The sequence below is a fragment of the Megalobrama amblycephala genome, linkage group LG7 (assembly GCF_018812025.1).
Source record: "Megalobrama amblycephala isolate DHTTF-2021 linkage group LG7, ASM1881202v1, whole genome shotgun sequence".
Lineage (NCBI taxonomy): Eukaryota > Metazoa > Chordata > Actinopteri > Cypriniformes > Xenocyprididae > Megalobrama > Megalobrama amblycephala.
The window spans coordinates 32,502,686-32,519,783 of record NC_063050.1 but is presented as its reverse complement, the minus strand read 5'-3'; the positions used below and the strand labels follow the sequence as shown (position 1 = coordinate 32,519,783).

Here is a 17,098-nt window from a genome sequence, read left to right as displayed (position 1 = left end):
AAGCCTTGTTTGACTCACCTTGATGTGTTGAAGGGCTTTGACCCACACCAAATGTTTCTCCTCTGAACTGTAGCCTGGCATAGACAGAATGTTATGGATGTAGTTGAAGAGCTCCTCCTGGAGTTGGAGATAAAGTTTAAGTACAGGAATAACAGGAGTGAGAGGAAATAAAAGAGTGAAAATGGAGGGATTGAGGTTGGGTACCTTTCTCAAAGGGTCTTTCAGGTAGCAGTCGACAATTTTGTCGTAAATGTGCTTTTTTTCATACATAAACTCGCAGATTTGATAACTGAAAGAGTGAGAACAAAAAGAGAGATCTTCAGTATAAAGATGACAATATCAATGTCTTCACCTTGAGGAAATTAATATGATACATTCAGTCTTTGGCTTTAGAAGTCTAGCTTAGATTGGATCACATACGCTTCTTTTTTTTAATGTAAGTAACTTTAGGACCATTAACTTTTTTCCCCCAATCACAATTAACTACATTTTTCCCCTCATTGCCCTTAAAGGCGATTATCATTAGATTCTCATTACTTCAATTCAATGTTTTAGAGAGATAAAAATAAAAAATGCTGAAAAACAAAGTTAGTTTATTTTAAATCAGCATAAAGGCAGTGCAACAAATACTACCATGGTATACGCCACAGTTTAAAAATTTAGGATTAATAAAATATTTTCAGGTTTTTTAAAGTAGTAGTATGCTGACCAATAATCACATTTATTTGGTCAAAAATACAGTAAAAACAGTAATATTATGAATTACTATTACAATTTAAAAATCACAGTTTCTTATTGTTAGCAAAGTTAAAAACAGTTGCACTGCTAAATATTTTTGTGGAAATGGTGATACTTTTTCAGGATTCTTTGATGAATACATTAAGTTCAAAAGAACAGCATTTGTTTATTTTTATTTTTGTAATATTCTTAAACAGCCTTTTTTATTTATGCTGAATTTTCTTTATTAAAGGTGCCCTCGAATGAAAAATTTAATTTATCTTGGCATTGTTAAATAACAAGAGTTAAGTACATGGAAATGACATACAGTGAGTCTCAAACTCCATTGTTTCCTCCTTTTTATATAAATCTCATTTGTTTAAAAGACCTCCGAAGAACAGGCGAATCTCAACATAACACCGACTGTTACGTAACAGTCGGGGTGTACGCCCCCAATCTTTGCATATGCCAGCCCATGTTCCCAACATTATGAAAGGCATTAGACAAGGGCAGCCAGTATTAACGTCTGGATATGCACAACCAAATCATCAGACTAGGTAAGCAAGCAAGAACAATAGCGAAAAATGGCAGATGGAGCAATAATAACTGACATGATCCATGATAACATGATGTTTTTAGTGATATTTGTAAACTGTCTTTCTAAATGATTCGTTAGCATGTTGCTAATATACTGTTAAATGTGGTTAAAGTTACCATCGGTTACTGTATTCACGGAGACAAGAGAGCCGTCGCTATTTTCATTTTTAAACACTTGCAGTCTGTATAATGCATAAACACAACTTCATTCTTTATAAATCTCTCCAACAGAGTAGCATTAGCCGTTAGCCACGGAACACTATCAAAATCAGAAGTAAACAATATAACAGTATACAATACTCACATAATCCGCCGCATGCATGACGAACACTTTGTAAAGATCCATTTTGAGGGTTATATATGCTGTGTAAACTTTGTTAAGGCACTGTTCAAGGCAAGCGCAAGCTCTGTGGGCGTGGACCACGGGATTTAAAGGGGCCGCAGCATAAAATCGGCGCGTTTATAATGATGCCCCAAAATAGGCAGTTAAAAAAATTAATTAAAAACAATCTATGGGGTATTTTGATCTGAAACTTCACAGATACATTCAGGGGACACCTTAGACTTATATTACATCTTTTAAAAACATAATCTAGGGCACCTTTAAGTAAAATATAAATTTCTCATTTCTTTCTTTTGATTTCAGGGTGAAATATGATCCGGACACAGTCTTGACAGGTTTCACAGTCTTGACAGGTTTCTCACCCACGTGCACTTAAGTTATTCTGGGAAGAAAATATATAACTAACATTTACAGTAGGTATCTGTAACAGAAATCTATTCTAGTTCTAACAGTAACCTAATCAAGGTGCATACCAGTGAGTTGACCCTACGAGGTAAATTTAATCAATCAACTATATTTCCATAGCATAATCAAATATATGTCACATTCAATGTTCCCTCTAAGAAAGAATAATTGCCGCGCAGAGGACAGACTCAGACATGAAATCATGTGTGGAAATCCATTTGATTGTAGTTTAAATGAGAAATAATTGCAATGCTCTGGTCAACCGCTATAGAGTTAGAACCGGTGAATGCGGTTTACAGGTTTAAATAGAAAGAGAACGATGTGAGCGTGTGTGAGCGGGTCTGAGCCAAATCAGTTGCGGTAAGAATACTGTCATGACTGAATACGAGAGGCAATGCGAAACGAAAAGAAATGTGAAATAAAACATCATGTTTTAATGAAAAGTGGCGGAAATAACGGATGATGGGCACAGAATATTAACAAAACTCTGAGACATTTATAATCACACACTTACCACAGGTGTGGCTTGCAAACTCAAAATACATCAGTTATATACCTAAGTTTAAATAGAGTATGTGGTGGTGCTGTGGGTTTCAGGGATGTTTAGATAACTATAAAAGAGTTAACTTAGCTAAATATTTTTAAGAAAAGTTAACTATCAGATCTGTTTAAATGCTTCAGTTTGTTTTCATATAATATTAAAACAAATTGAAGCATTTAAACTGATATAATACTGTATATCAGTTTAAATACTTCAAGATTATGTTATATTATATTATATTATATTATATTATATTATATTATATTATATTATATTATATTATATTATATTATATTATATTATATTATATTATATTATATTATATTATATTATATTATATTATAATGTAAGCCTAATAAATAATTGATCTCACAAGGGGATTGTTCTGGTATAGAAAATCTGGGAAATTCATAAGCAATAAACAACATGTAATTTTGATTGTTTTGCTAATAATTTACTGTACAAAAACACATTATGGTTGTCCCAAACTATCAGTCTAACTGCTCATATTATATTATTATAAAGAATTGAACTGTCCCGCAGGAGATTTTTAAATTATTTTTTAATAGAATTTCTTGGTAAAGACTGGTACAGTTAACACCACAATGTGAAAAATCTCAAGTAACCTAAAATGTGCTTAATTTAGTGACTGAACTGCTTGTTTTCACTAAGTTACATCAAAGGTCAAATAAAATAGAAATGGCACATTAAGGTTAAAAGTTACAGTTGCATGATAAAACCATTTGTGTGTGTGTGTGTGTGTTTACATTCATTGTACAGGTCTGATATAAAGAATGTTTTTGCTCAGGTGGCTAAAATGTGCGCTCAACAGAGAAAAGTTTTGCTCAGCAAGAAAACAAATTAGAGGGAACATTGGTCACATTGAATCATATGCTGGACCCTTATAAATGATGATTTGTTATGATCTACAGTATGAAAAGCCTGTTTAAGTTGTACTGTAGAAGATTGAATATCTCATCATTCAAAAGAAAATTCAAAAAAGTCAAAACGCTTCAGCTACATATTTGTTGGTGGGTGAATTTAAATGGGAATATTTCTTACAACTCTGCCTTCTCTGCGAGGTCAAGGAGACGCCCCTCATCAAACTGGACCACACCACCAACCTGCAGCAGCTCCAGCAGAACCTGACACAACCAATATAACCGCATCATGTGAAGATCATATGACCTAACAATCAATCTTTTAACTTATCTTGAGTAAAATTAAGCACGGTTTTAAAATGGGTTTATACCTGCTGTCTTTCTGTATGTCTAGAATCATCATCTGGACTACATAAAAACTCTAGAACCTGCAAAAGACAATGAGCAACAGATAAAAGACACTTCAACAAAACATCTTTCCATGTAGGAAAGGTAGAATAATACTGAAATCAAAAGTGTCAACCTCCCTGACAGTAGCTGAAAAACTTCCAGACTAGTTTTAAATTGATGCAATCTAATTTAGATCAGGCCCAATGTAGAGTGGAAAATCATGCATAAACTGTTTAACATGCAGAAAAACTAGCATACCGCTTCTAAAGAGCGAGAGCTATTTTTACAGAAGCTGCAAATTGTCTTTACCAAAACTAACACCTCAGAAATCTCTTGCAGTTACGTTTTAGCTCTGATAATTAAAAAAAAAAAAAAAAAGCCAGACAACTGCAAATGGAAAAGGTGAGGCACTGACAAATGGACTGTGAAAAAAAAGCAGACAGACACTTTACCTGGTCAAATAGCTTCCGGTTAACAAAGAGGGTATTATCAGGTTTGGCAAGCTGTCGAGCCAAGAAGGTGAAAAGACAGCCGACCTGAGATGGGGTGAAGTCAGAATTGTCCACCATAACCTGGAAAGTGCACACACACACACACACACACACACACACACACACACACACACACACACACACACACACACACACACACACACACACACACACACACACAGGGAATTTGTTAGTGTGTGTATAATACATTGTAAAAAATTTTTATTTTTTTTTTTAAGTTAAAACATTTGATTTTGACAATAAAACAAAGGTTATTGGAGTGTGTTTTATAATAAAATACTATTTCAGTCTTTCTACTTAATTCAATGTGTCGATACAGGAGATTTCACTCAAGGAAGGAGATTAAACCATGGTAAGTGGTACAATATTCAATTATTAAGCCATTTAGTAATGTCCAAAGCAAATTTCAGAAGTATTTAACTGGTCTTGTAACCATGTCACGGTGCAGGATCTTTTTTCGAGTTATTGATAGTATTTGTGTGCAGACTCTTCTGAATGTTGACAGGATTTTGGATGGTCAGTTAACATAGTTTTGTTTTAATATGCACATGGATAACCAAGTTAACATGTTTCTGAGTTAAAAAATTTAAAAAGCTAACCAAGTTGAGTTTACATGCTAACAGACGTTTTGCTAGCTAATCAGAGATAGCACCCATTAGCAAATTACATCTGTGTTTGGCTAGTAAGTATATTATTTTACATATTAACACAGCGGATGTTTAATGTAAATCTAAGTGCTAGAACAGCTTTTGCAGATTTAAAGATTTTAGTTTTATTATGAATTGTTAATAAATTTACAATTCAGGTGTTGAATATAAATATTTCAAGTAAAATGTTTGTCAGTGTCTGTCAGTGTTATTGGCTTACTGTATGTTCAGATATTTTTACTGAACACATTATAAGAATTAATACTTCAGAAATAAATTACAGTAATTTAAAATAAAAAAATAGTAAAGCACCCATGCATTTTAATAAAAAGACTGTAGTAATTAGAATTTTACTTAAGAATTTCCAATTAAAGCAACCAAAAATTGTTTGTAGCCTAACTTGAAAACATGCTTGTTTTCTAGCTTTTTTCAAGTAAATGCTACTCCAAATTGTTTTCAGAGTAGTATTATCTTACTTCACAAATATTGACTCAGGCATTCTATAATCACTGACTCATGGGAGAAATCTAATCCAAGCAGAACTTCTAGAAGAGAGAATTTTTATTTATTTATTTATTTATTTAGATATGTAGAATTATTTAAAATGGAATCAAAACTGGTAAAATGTGTATAAGTTTTAGAATGACAAGCATTTCAGTTCTGAGATTTGAGGGATTCCGTGGGGGCCTGGTTACAAGGTAGTGGTCTCTCTGTTTTATGAATAAACAAATGATTGCAGATGGAGAGAAAGAGAGAAAGAGACAGAGAGAGACAGAGAGAGTCTGTGGATGATGATTTGAGTTGCTGAGGACTCTTGAATGAGCTGTGATGAGGGAAGAGAGGAAGACTGCTGGACTGAGCCAGTTCTCTAGCAGATTTGTCCCATTCACAAGATTTACATTCCAATGATTTTTTTTCACATATAGGGGAAAAGCTAGGTGTGTGTGCATTGTGTATTAAAGACAAAGAGTTCTGTGGTGGTGGTGGGGGGGGTGAAATGTTTCTGCCACCTTCAGTAAAATGTCTACAATCCTTTGCTGATACTCCAGAGCCTGCTTGTCGTTCTTGAAGTCCTCAAATGTCTGTGAAGTGAGGAGATATTGACATTCAGATCTGATTAAAGGGCTAGAACGTATAATAAATTACTGGAGCACTGATGTATTGAGTAATACTTATTGAGTTATGGATTAGCTGATACACACCAGCGCAAGAACGTTGAGGAACTCTCGAGTGTCGAAGTGCAGGAGAGTTCGGATGTAGGGATACACTTCCTCTTCCTGTGCAGCCTCCACCGAGTGCAGACGAATGAGGAACTCAAACACCTGGAATACATTCAGAGAGTCCATATAAAATTTTTAATGAAGTCTGTAAGTACTGTACAAATTCATAAAGATATTCTTCACTATAATTAAGGATGCATGATATATCACTAATATATCACTAAGTCGATACTGGGTATTTAATTATGCATGCTCAGTTTTTTTGTCCACTTATATGAAATCTTGCTGAAATCAAACTATCTTTAAAAACACTAATTAAACACTGTTGAATGTTATTTTTAGCTAATAGCAACCATATATTATGATGTTGTGATGCCTAAATTCACTTTTTCACTGTTCAAAATGTTGGGGTTTGTAAGATTTGAAAGAAGAGGCTGCTCTCCACAGAGGCTGCATTTATAAAAAAAAAAAAAAAAAAAAATTCCAGTGAAACAGTCATTTTGTGAAATATTATTACAATTCAAAATAACTTACAAATAATATTAATACATCTTCAATTGTAATTTATTCCTGTGTTGGCAAAGCTGAATTTTTAACAGCCATTACTCCAGACTTCAGTGTCACATGATCCTTCAGAAATCATACTAATATGCTGATTTGGTGCTCAAGTATATATATTACACACACATATACATACATATATGCAAAAAAAATGTGTAATGTCATTTGTTTTGATTTGTGCATTATGCAATTATTATAGTGTAACTATGAAAAGGTAACTATTATAATGTATTAACTGTGGTTGTAATTATTTATGAAAAAATGTAATGTATGACAATGTTTTTTTTTGTTTTTTATGTTTTTTCAAGAAATTTATAAATACATTACGGAAATATTAATTCTACAGGTTCAAGTAAAGTGTAAAAAACACCGTAATATTAAAATCTCTCATTTATTCTGCACGTACATACTCGTGGGCCAATCCCTCTACACAATAACTGAATCAAAATTCAACCCATTATCATTGGATTACAGTACGGGGCTGACTAGTTGCCATGGTTACCAGGTGGTACACTTTTCCACTATTGTGTGTGTGTTTGTGTGAGAGCAGCATGGACCAAAAGGTTAGTCATTATCTCCCATTCACACACACATAAAAAGAGGTAATTGGGCATCATTTTGAAGTGCTCATCTTTGCGATGCCAATGTTGTGTTTTACAGCAGGGAGGAGGGGAGGGCTCAAGGATATGGACCTGCAGATGTGACACTGTGTGTATGTGTGACTGTAGGGGAATGTGTGGATGTTTGTCAGTCCATTGTAGGATCAAAGAGGAACAGGAATCTCTCTGGGCACATGTGTCTCTTTGAACATGTCCCCTTAGGGCCCAGAAGATGATACGCCAAATAAAACATTACATTCACACACACGGTCACAAATCCCTCTCTCCTTTTAATACTCCTTGCTGCATAACATACATTGTATTGTAGTTTTATGTATGTATGGGATAATCCATGGCTAGGTGTGCATTACACGGTTTTAATGCACAATGCAGAAGCAAAGAACTTGTTTTTTACACATTGCATTTTGTTGTGTTTTAGGGTTAAAGAAAACGTCTGTAAACTTATAATGTCTTTTTCAAATGAGAATTTTTTTTTTATTTTATTATTTTTTTTTTTTTTTAAATATGTTGTGTATTCTTCAGCCTGTCTTGAAACCCAAAGCCTTTTTCCAAGAACATTCTGTCTTGTCTGAGTACAGATGATCTCTACATGTCATTGAGGTAAACAACCCTGTCTGTCACGCTTCTCACTCAAACCTACAGAGTGTGACAGCACTCTGTGTCTGTATGAGAGAGAGAGAGAGAGAGAGAGAGAGAGAGAGAGAGTAGCTTTAGGTTGAGTGTGCAATCCATGTCCGTATTTAAGTTTCTTTGGAGGTCGTCCATCCCAGAACGAATCGCTTGAGCACTTTGGATGGGCAACAAAGATGAAAAGCCCTGCTGAGAGCAAAATGCTGAGAATACTAAACACATATGCACTTGTGTCTTCTGTGAGAGCTGTGTTATATAAAACTGAGGCAGAAAGAGTGGCATGACTCATATAGACCCCATACAAACAGAACAGACATGAGTATTGTTGTGTTCAGCTGTATGGAAAATTAGAGTGTGAATGCAAGAAATTAGCAGTACACTTGCTAACCAAACATTACACGTACACTTACTGCAGTCTGGGTTTAATCAAACTACTTACCTGGTTTTTCACCTGAGGGACCAGATCTTCAGGAATGTCACCTAACGGATAGGCACGTCCTGCCAAACAACAGCTGGCAGAGGAGAAAGAACAGGTGTGTTATGGCCTGCAACGGTGTATGAGTGCAGTACTTATGCAGAATATCCCCTCACCTGATGTACACCAGCAGTTTATTTCCCATCACAACATGCTCATCTGTAACAGGACACAAATGGGAAAATGTGATCATGTGCACTGCAGTTTAGCATTAGCTGACCAGATTTCAGAAAACATTTTTCTTTGGCGGTTGTAATATAAGTGACATTTACACTGCTATTACACTTTTAATCATCTACTGACATCATTGTTTTTAAGCATATTTTGACCATAGTACGTAAAACTGGGGTTGGCTGGCATAGTTAGCATTATTTGCTGAGGATCTTTTGTGTAACATGTTAAGTCTGACTATGTGCAAATAAAAGCTTCAGTTATTGGGCAAAAAACAGACACAACAGAGTAAAATTCTGTAATCTTAGTGTTAATTTCTGCATACTAATACATTTTTAACATTTCAAGTTGTAGAAATAAAAACTACACTTTAAAGGTTTTTTTTTTTCCCTTAAAATCTAACTAATTCCATTATGGTGCAAGTAAAAAAAAAAAAAAAAAAATTATAAGTGTTCACATTGTCTTCTTGCCTTATTCCAGTTCACTATGGTAAGCCTATAATATTTCAATTTTGAGCTGTCAGGTCAGATTTCACTGTAATTTACGTCATCTGTTTTTGCGCATTTACACAAGATGGTTGGCACATGTTGTCAGCGTTTGCTGTTATCAAATGCATGTTAAAGTGACCCAAACTCAGAAATGAGGTTTGTGTGGACCAGCAACAAGAGCAAGACCGAACAAGAACACTGTTGCGCTTCACTCTGGAACATGCAGCTCATACATTTATTTAATTAAACTGCAGCCTTTGTGATTTGATAATCGCAAGCCATATGACGGTTTTGGATTTATTTTGATTTTCAGCCCTACAATGATCATTAGAATATTTACAAATTAACATTAACCTAAATTAATAAATGCTTTAACAATTTTTAATTGTTTGCTGATACCTAATCCAACTACTCTATTAAAACTTTTTTTTTTTATGTGTTTTAATGTGACATTTTTTTTAATGTGTAGTTGTGTTTGGTTCTGTCCTGTGATTGTACTGTCAATCTGTCTGTAAATCTGAATATACTACAATAAATATAATAATAAAAAAATATAATAGGACATTTTCTGGGATAGCTCCAGCTTTCAAAAACAGGGACATTTTGTCACCCTAGTTTAGCAGGTGTCTTGATGTATGTGGAATGTGTTTTTTTATGTTTGCAGGTGTAGTTCAGCTCTCTGTTCTACCTGTGAGAGGCTTTCCTTCACGCAGATTAGGACCAATCGCCTGAAAGAGTTTCTGGAAAAGTAGGAAAAAGAAAACAAAATGATTTATATAACATTTGTTACAAGTCAACATGATACAGTATTCGCAAACCCATATTATTTCAAATTTAAGAAAAGTGTGTGTGTGGGAGAGGGAGGGTTAAAGGGATAGTTCACCCAAAAATGAAAATCACTGCCGCTGTCAGAGCGCAATCAGACCTTACTAACGAGTGCTGAACGCGGTTGGAAATAGTGGTGTATTAGAGTTAAAAAATGATATAAATACTGTTCGGTTTATCACACAAACCGATCGTTTCGTGTCTTAGGACATCAATGTGTCGTCACGAGCCGCAGGGTTTAATTTGCATTTGTCTATGCAAGTTTTATTTACTCTTATAGTAGGAGTTCCTATCCACTCGCATTATTTGGCCGACAGACCACAACGGTTGGAGTTAAAAATCATCATTTGTGTTCTACTGAAGAAACAAAGTCACCTACATCTTGGATGCGCTGGGGGTAAGCAGATAAACATCAAATTTTCATTTTTGGGTGAACTATCCCTTTAATAATAATATTAATGATGATGATAATAACAATAAAACTATTTTGATGTTTCAGTCTGGCTCCATGCTACTGTCTAACAATAACCAGCTATTTAATTAACATTAACCCAAAAATGAAAAAGAGAAATTATTTAACTCTTAAGACAATCTTTTTTTTCTTTTTTCTTTTTTTTTTCAAAACATTTATGTATATTTAAATATGCATATTTAAATATGCAGCCTGCTGATTAAGTATTCTCATATTGTGTTCAAGCTAAAAATGTATAAAACACTGCAGTCTATTCTCCCTCCAGAATGACAGCAGCACCTGCAAGACATGGTCATGCAATCCAGCATTACACACACTAGTGTTGTTGTGTTTGGTCAGTGTGTATGTGTGTGACATTTTGGCCATGAAACAAATGAATCCCTTTCTCAGTCGCCTTTCATCTAGGGTTCAGAAGATTCCTCTGACAACAATCCTTTCATCTTCTTTTCTAGCTTAATGGTGAGAAACACACACTAAAAACCCACACTTTGTAGGCAAAACCTCACATGTGCACATCAAAAATGTGCACAGACACACACCCTTGAGATGTCCCCAAAGGCTTACCAAGTTTCTGCTTTGTGTGGCAATTAAACAATCAGAGCATGACGAAAAAAATAAAAAAAAATAAAAGCTGGAATGCATGACTTTTGCCCAGATTTTTGTCCCAATTTGCAGTCTAGATGAGTCCATGCTAGTTGCTGAAAGTCAGAGCCAGTCTGCAGATTTTGGGCACTGGAGTTGATAGATTTCACAGAAAATCACAGTGTATGATGGGCACAGACTCTGATTTTTTTTTTAGCTTCAGACCATGATTCCATCCAGTTGGAGGATATCAAACAAGTTAGTTATTTTGAGCTGTTTTAGAAGACATAATGTAGTGACATATGATATTGTACTTTACTTAAAGGGTTATGGTAAACAGAAGCACAAACATGCTTGCTTAACGCAAGAGAACAATGAGGTTTTCTCTCGCACATCAAGCAAGTAAGGCTGAGTTTATGTTGACCATATTTGGTGTGCTCTATGTGCATTGATTGATGTTTATATGTGAATATAAGCCTAAATTAAATTTGTTCATCATATAAAAGGACTTGTGTCTCTTCAGTAGATTTATATAGATGTATTTTATGATCTGTTTATGAACTTTATGAACGGTCATAGTTTTGGTGGATGGACTTAAAAGGAATAACATAAAAATCTCCCAGGTTTCATTAAAAAATATCTTTAATTGGGTTTCTAAGATGAACGAAAGTCTCATGGGTTTGGAACGACATGAGGTTGAGTAAATGATGACAGAATTTTCATTTTTAGGTGAACTATACCTATAACAGACATAAAGATTTACTAAACAGGGCAAATTAGCGTGAGAATGCAATTCCAAAACAACGCTGATGGGAGTGAAAAGTTTTGCACGAGATCTACTGACAACACGTGAATCAAAGCACAAACCAGAACATTTCCATAATGACCAACGCAATCTACAAAGAGCAGCACAAATTAGCTTCTGGTTTAGGTAAATAATGGAGCAATCACTAGTAAATTGACTAGCACAAACCTTAGTAAATCACCTTGAATGATTCATTTAAATACTCTCCTCCCATAATTATGAAAGGGAAATTCCATTATGCTCTATACTACATATGCAAAGCCGCAAAATTAACCCTGTCCACGCCTTTTCAGTGCTATTCTTAAGTAAATCCTAACAGTAGTTAATGGCAAAAGAGGGTTTGACCGAATCTGGCCCTAAAAGTCACTCACTTCTAATTTGCCATACTGACCACAACTACCCATCCAAGACCGAATCCAAATGCATTTGGTTCAATTTCTTTGCGACTCTCGTAACACAAAGGCGCTACAACAACTACTGCAATCAGCTCCTGTACATCTATGTTTTGTTTTCATCTGTCATGCATTTACAATGCCTTAAAAATTTGTAATCCTCACTCATTTAGTGTATGATGCCCAGTTCTTCTCTATAACCATTTACAAATTTGGCAAGTGTACAATGCCTAGTGTTTTAAATTCTGTTCAGATCATGTAGTGAATTCCAACCTTAAATCACCTTAAAGCACAAAGCACATTGAACACACACTATCATACCTCCATGGGGCTGATGTAGTCGTTCATGCCACTGTTGAAGACGTAGATCATGGCGTCATACAGCTGGTTATCCCAGCACATCTGCACCACCTACAAACATTCATGTTTTTAAGATGACATATGTTGATTTACGTAATACAGACTATAAAGTGCGCCAGCTATGAAGCATATGCACATACACACCTGTTGTATGTCCAGGTTGGTGATGTCCATGTGGACCAGGCATCCCTCCACACTATCCATCATGCCGTTCTCCTGGAAGTAGCTGAGAAGGTCTCTCATGACAGGTGCAGTCAGACAGCCAATCCGCTCACTCAGAATGTAGGGCTCCAGACTCTCCAGAAACACACCCCTGGCCACTGAGTTCTCCACCAGCCGAGGGTAGATTTGGTTAAACAGTAGGTCCCTGAGTAGAAATTACATCTTTTTTAAGAATGAGATCACTGGGTATTGAAGGATAATGTGATTAAAAAGAAAGATTGTTTAGAAAATCACAAGCAGAAAAAAGCAGAACACACAACAGTGGAAAATAAGCACAGGATCTAATAGTACATCTAAAAATCACACAATTAATCATCAAAGTATATCAATGTGTTGGTGAAGATTGCTTCAATAGATCAAAAGATTGCTCAATGACGTTTTGATGCATGAGCAAAACACAGATTTTCAACACCAAGTCTCTCTCACCAGTTGATGATAATCTAAATATTAAACTTACACCCCATTCTCTTTACAGTTACGGCTCATAAAAATGTAATTACTTGTGTTAATGTAGCATTTCAAGCCTATTGTACATTTAATATCCATTAAAAAAGCATATTTAACATAGTAAAATGTATATTAGGCAGAAACATTACACTCTTACTCTATGGAGCTCTGTCAGATTGATACACATGCTGCCACTCGTTCAGTAAAGTCTGTCAAATTTAGCAGAGACTCCCTTGTAATCTGGACTAGCCTTTATGCAAAACAGAAATACAATATAACTATAAAATGTAAGTCATGCAGTGGGAAAAATGTCTTGAAAGCTTTAATTATAAAAAATAAATGCATCTGTTAAAGCACCAATCATGTTAAACTGTATGCTTAAAGGTTTGTTTTAAGCTTTTAATATAGATCTACAAGAGGCATTTGAGGCATTTTGTCGAGAAAAATGTGTTAATCACTACTGTAAAATGACTAGCGTATGTTTTTAGTGCGTAGTGCACAAATTCGTTGTTGATTATTTTCATTATCAATTAGTTGTTAAGGCCCTAACTTATATACTTGTATACATTTGAATATTTTGTTATATAAAAACATATTTTATATGTATTTATGAGTATTTTATACTCAATCAATAATAATTCATAACTTGGAGTCAATAGTTGCATACTGCAAAATCGTTTCTGAACATTCAGTTATTCCATTTATAGTGGTTCATAGAATGAGCAGTTCATTCACTCACAAAATGGTAGTAATTGCACACTGTTGTATTTTTTCAGATTTTCAACGATTTTTGCCTGGAATTAAAGGTTGTATTGTTGTGATTGATCTCTGAACTCACTGATTTGGTTCATGTCTTAAAACTCTTTACTTATTTTTTTTTTTTTTTAAATGCCTATATTGACAAACTAAATAGGAAAAATATTTCCATAACCATGGCCACTTAGATAGCAAGTGGCTATTTTTGCACTTTTTTCTTTTTAATAAAACAATTAAAGGTTAATTAAAGTAGCTAATTAAAGGTAGGGTAGGACATTTTGCATAGCAAGCTAGCTTTGAAAGCATGAGATCCCACCCTCCCTTCAGAGTTCTCTCCAAAGCCACGCCTCCTCTAAAACACATGAACACAAACAGCAGAGTCTGCAAAGTGTTAATGAGAGACGCTGTTAAATTACCTCACGTCTCAAAGCACATAAGTTTACAATAATAAAGTAAACAAATTAGAGAGCTCTGAGTACCACCTGACTGCCAAAGATTCATTTCAGGGTTGATAGTGGTGCCATAGAAAAGCATAATTCTGAAGACATGAACAGCTTCAGTTTGAACGTCACGGGTTGCCATCTTTTAACAACCATAATTATGACATGGCGTGAATGCAGCATAAGCTTTTTTTTTTTTTTTTGATTCAGGAGAAACTGTAAAAGGTGGCTGCTGTTTGTTTGCGGGGCTCAGTGACTACAACTCTGCAAAGCCTTCTTCCACAGATATATGATATATGTAATTTTTTATATATATATATATATATATATATATATATATATATATATATATATATATATATATATATATATATATATATATATATATATATATATATAGACCACTTCTATTATTCATTCATTTTTCTATTATTGATTGCTATCAAGAGAGTTCCAACCAGTATAATCAAAAAGTGTTAAATCATTCAAGGTAGTCATCAACCTGCAGTCTACAAATGTCTGCCAATCTTCATCTTTCAAAAATAAACCAAATATTATCTGTTTATATAGATCATACAAGGCATAATTTCAACCGCAATAGGCAAATACTATAGGCAACTGTTCTTTCTAGTGCAGAGGTCTGTCACATGCAATAGAAGAGCTCCTTGATCAAAGTACAAACACTGAACACAGTGTAGAAAGCCTTAAAATGAACATACAAACTACAGCTACAAACTATATGCATTCTTCAGTATAATTCAGTAGTGACAGATTTGAAAACTGAAATTTAAAAGTATTCAACTGATTAACTGGATATGCATTTAAAAACAAACCTACTGTGATAAGGGCTTATCAGTTACTGTTGCGACAGAGTCAGAAGCACCTGAAATGTGAGAGAGGAACTGAACTCTACCAGAAAACAGGAAATGATCACAGGGGTCAAAGTCTCTGTGGAGACAGTAAGATAGCGGCTGTAGGTAGTGGGAGTGTAAGCTTGTGTAGCTCATGGATCAGCTAAAGACAGTATAAACCTATATTGTGAAAAAACTCCTTGTGTACACGTAGTGCATATTTGCAAAGCAATAGCCATGGTGGCACTTTGTATCTTTTTTTTTTAAAGATACAAAGTGTGATGAAGACCAGATGTAGATTAAGTAAAAAAAAAAAAAAAACATTTTTTGATGTTGTATTATACGGTGACCCACTGCTGCCACATACATAATATTTTTTTCTACTCAATTACGTCGTAACAACAAGATGTTATGTGGTTAAAACGACATTTTTTCTCGTAATAACGAGATATGTCGTTAAAACGGCATATTTTTCTCATTAAAACGACGTTTTGTACGTGACGTGTACAAAATATATTTTTTACTTTTAATTTTTTACTTTATCTGAACTATAATAGAGTTTAGATTTATATAGCCTAGATTAGTTTATCAATTAAATAGGCTATTCAATTCACATTTATTTGTATAGGCCTATAGCGCTTTTCACAATACATAGTTTCAAAGCAGCTTTACAGGAACTGCATGTCAACATTACAATTTGGAGTAATCTGTTATCAAAGGTGACTGTGCAAGTTATGTAATTTTTAGAAATGTAGGCTACACATGCAGTTAACTAACAATGTATTAAATTTAAACAATGTATTAGGCCTAAGGTAGAAACAACGGGCTAATTTAAGTATGTTACAAAAAGATTATGATGTCTAGATAAAACGTGTAGGTTATAGTAAACACTATACTAATAAAGCAGACTATTCAGAAAAATTGGTATGTGCAGAATTTTATCTTTTAATATCACTTTGTAGGCTACATTAAGCGATGTTAAGCTTTTTCTTTATAGAGGTTTTCTATGAGAGGAAAACACTTAACATGTGTAGCCTAATTAAACAAATTGCTTTCATATTCTGGGCTCATCTGCTTTGCTCTACATAATATGGTTTATTAGTATGATCTTTACGGAGTTCGGTCTTTCAATATCACTGTCTTAGTACATTAAACAATGCAGGACGTCTGGAGCTGCACAGCTGAATCACCAGACTAGGTAAGCAAGCAAGGACAACAGCGAAAAATGGCTTTCTAAATGTTTTGTTAGCATGTTGCTAATGTACTGTTAAATGTGGTTAAATTTACCATGGTTTCTTACTGTATTCACGGAGACAAGACTGTCGTTATTTTCATTTTTTAAACACTTGCAGTCTGTATAATTCATAAACACAACTTCATTCTTTATAAATCTCTCCAACAGTGTGTAATGTTAGCTTTAGCCACGGAGCACTATCAAACTCATTCAGAATCAAATGTAAACATCTAAATAAATACCATACTTACACGATTAGACATGTTGCATGACGAACACTTTGTATAGATCCATTTTGAGGGTTATATTAGCTGTGTGAACTTTGTTTATGCTGTTTAAGGCAGTCGCGAGCTACGGGGGCGGGGGGCGGGGAGTGCGAGAATTTAAAGGGGCCACGCGCTGAATCGGCGCATATTTAATGATGCCTCAAAATAGGCAGTTAAAAAAAAGAATTAAAAAAAAAATTATGGGGTATTTTGAGCTGAAACTTCACAGACACATTCAGGGGACACCT

General features: G+C 34.6%; 1 protein-coding gene across 2 annotated transcripts in view; it reads right to left on the bottom strand.

Moving 5' to 3' along the window:
- The window catches only part of vps8 (VPS8 subunit of CORVET complex), a 140,597-nt gene that overhangs the window by 71,349 nt on the left and 52,150 nt on the right, over nucleotides 1-17,098 (bottom strand). For both annotated transcript variants that reach the window (XM_048197107.1, XM_048197108.1), the window contains 12 exons: nucleotides 12,779-13,001; nucleotides 12,596-12,685; nucleotides 9,887-9,938; nucleotides 8,656-8,698; nucleotides 8,504-8,576; nucleotides 6,236-6,355; nucleotides 6,044-6,115; nucleotides 4,327-4,446; nucleotides 3,856-3,912; nucleotides 3,666-3,748; nucleotides 205-289; nucleotides 19-117 (listed from right to left, as the gene is read on the bottom strand). In XM_048197107.1, coding sequence (XP_048053064.1) covers nucleotides 19-117; nucleotides 205-289; nucleotides 3,666-3,748; nucleotides 3,856-3,912; nucleotides 4,327-4,446; nucleotides 6,044-6,115; nucleotides 6,236-6,355; nucleotides 8,504-8,576; nucleotides 8,656-8,698; nucleotides 9,887-9,938; nucleotides 12,596-12,685; nucleotides 12,779-13,001 — 1,117 coding nt within the window. The remainder of the gene's footprint in view (nucleotides 1-18; nucleotides 118-204; nucleotides 290-3,665; nucleotides 3,749-3,855; nucleotides 3,913-4,326; nucleotides 4,447-6,043; nucleotides 6,116-6,235; nucleotides 6,356-8,503; nucleotides 8,577-8,655; nucleotides 8,699-9,886; nucleotides 9,939-12,595; nucleotides 12,686-12,778; nucleotides 13,002-17,098) is intronic.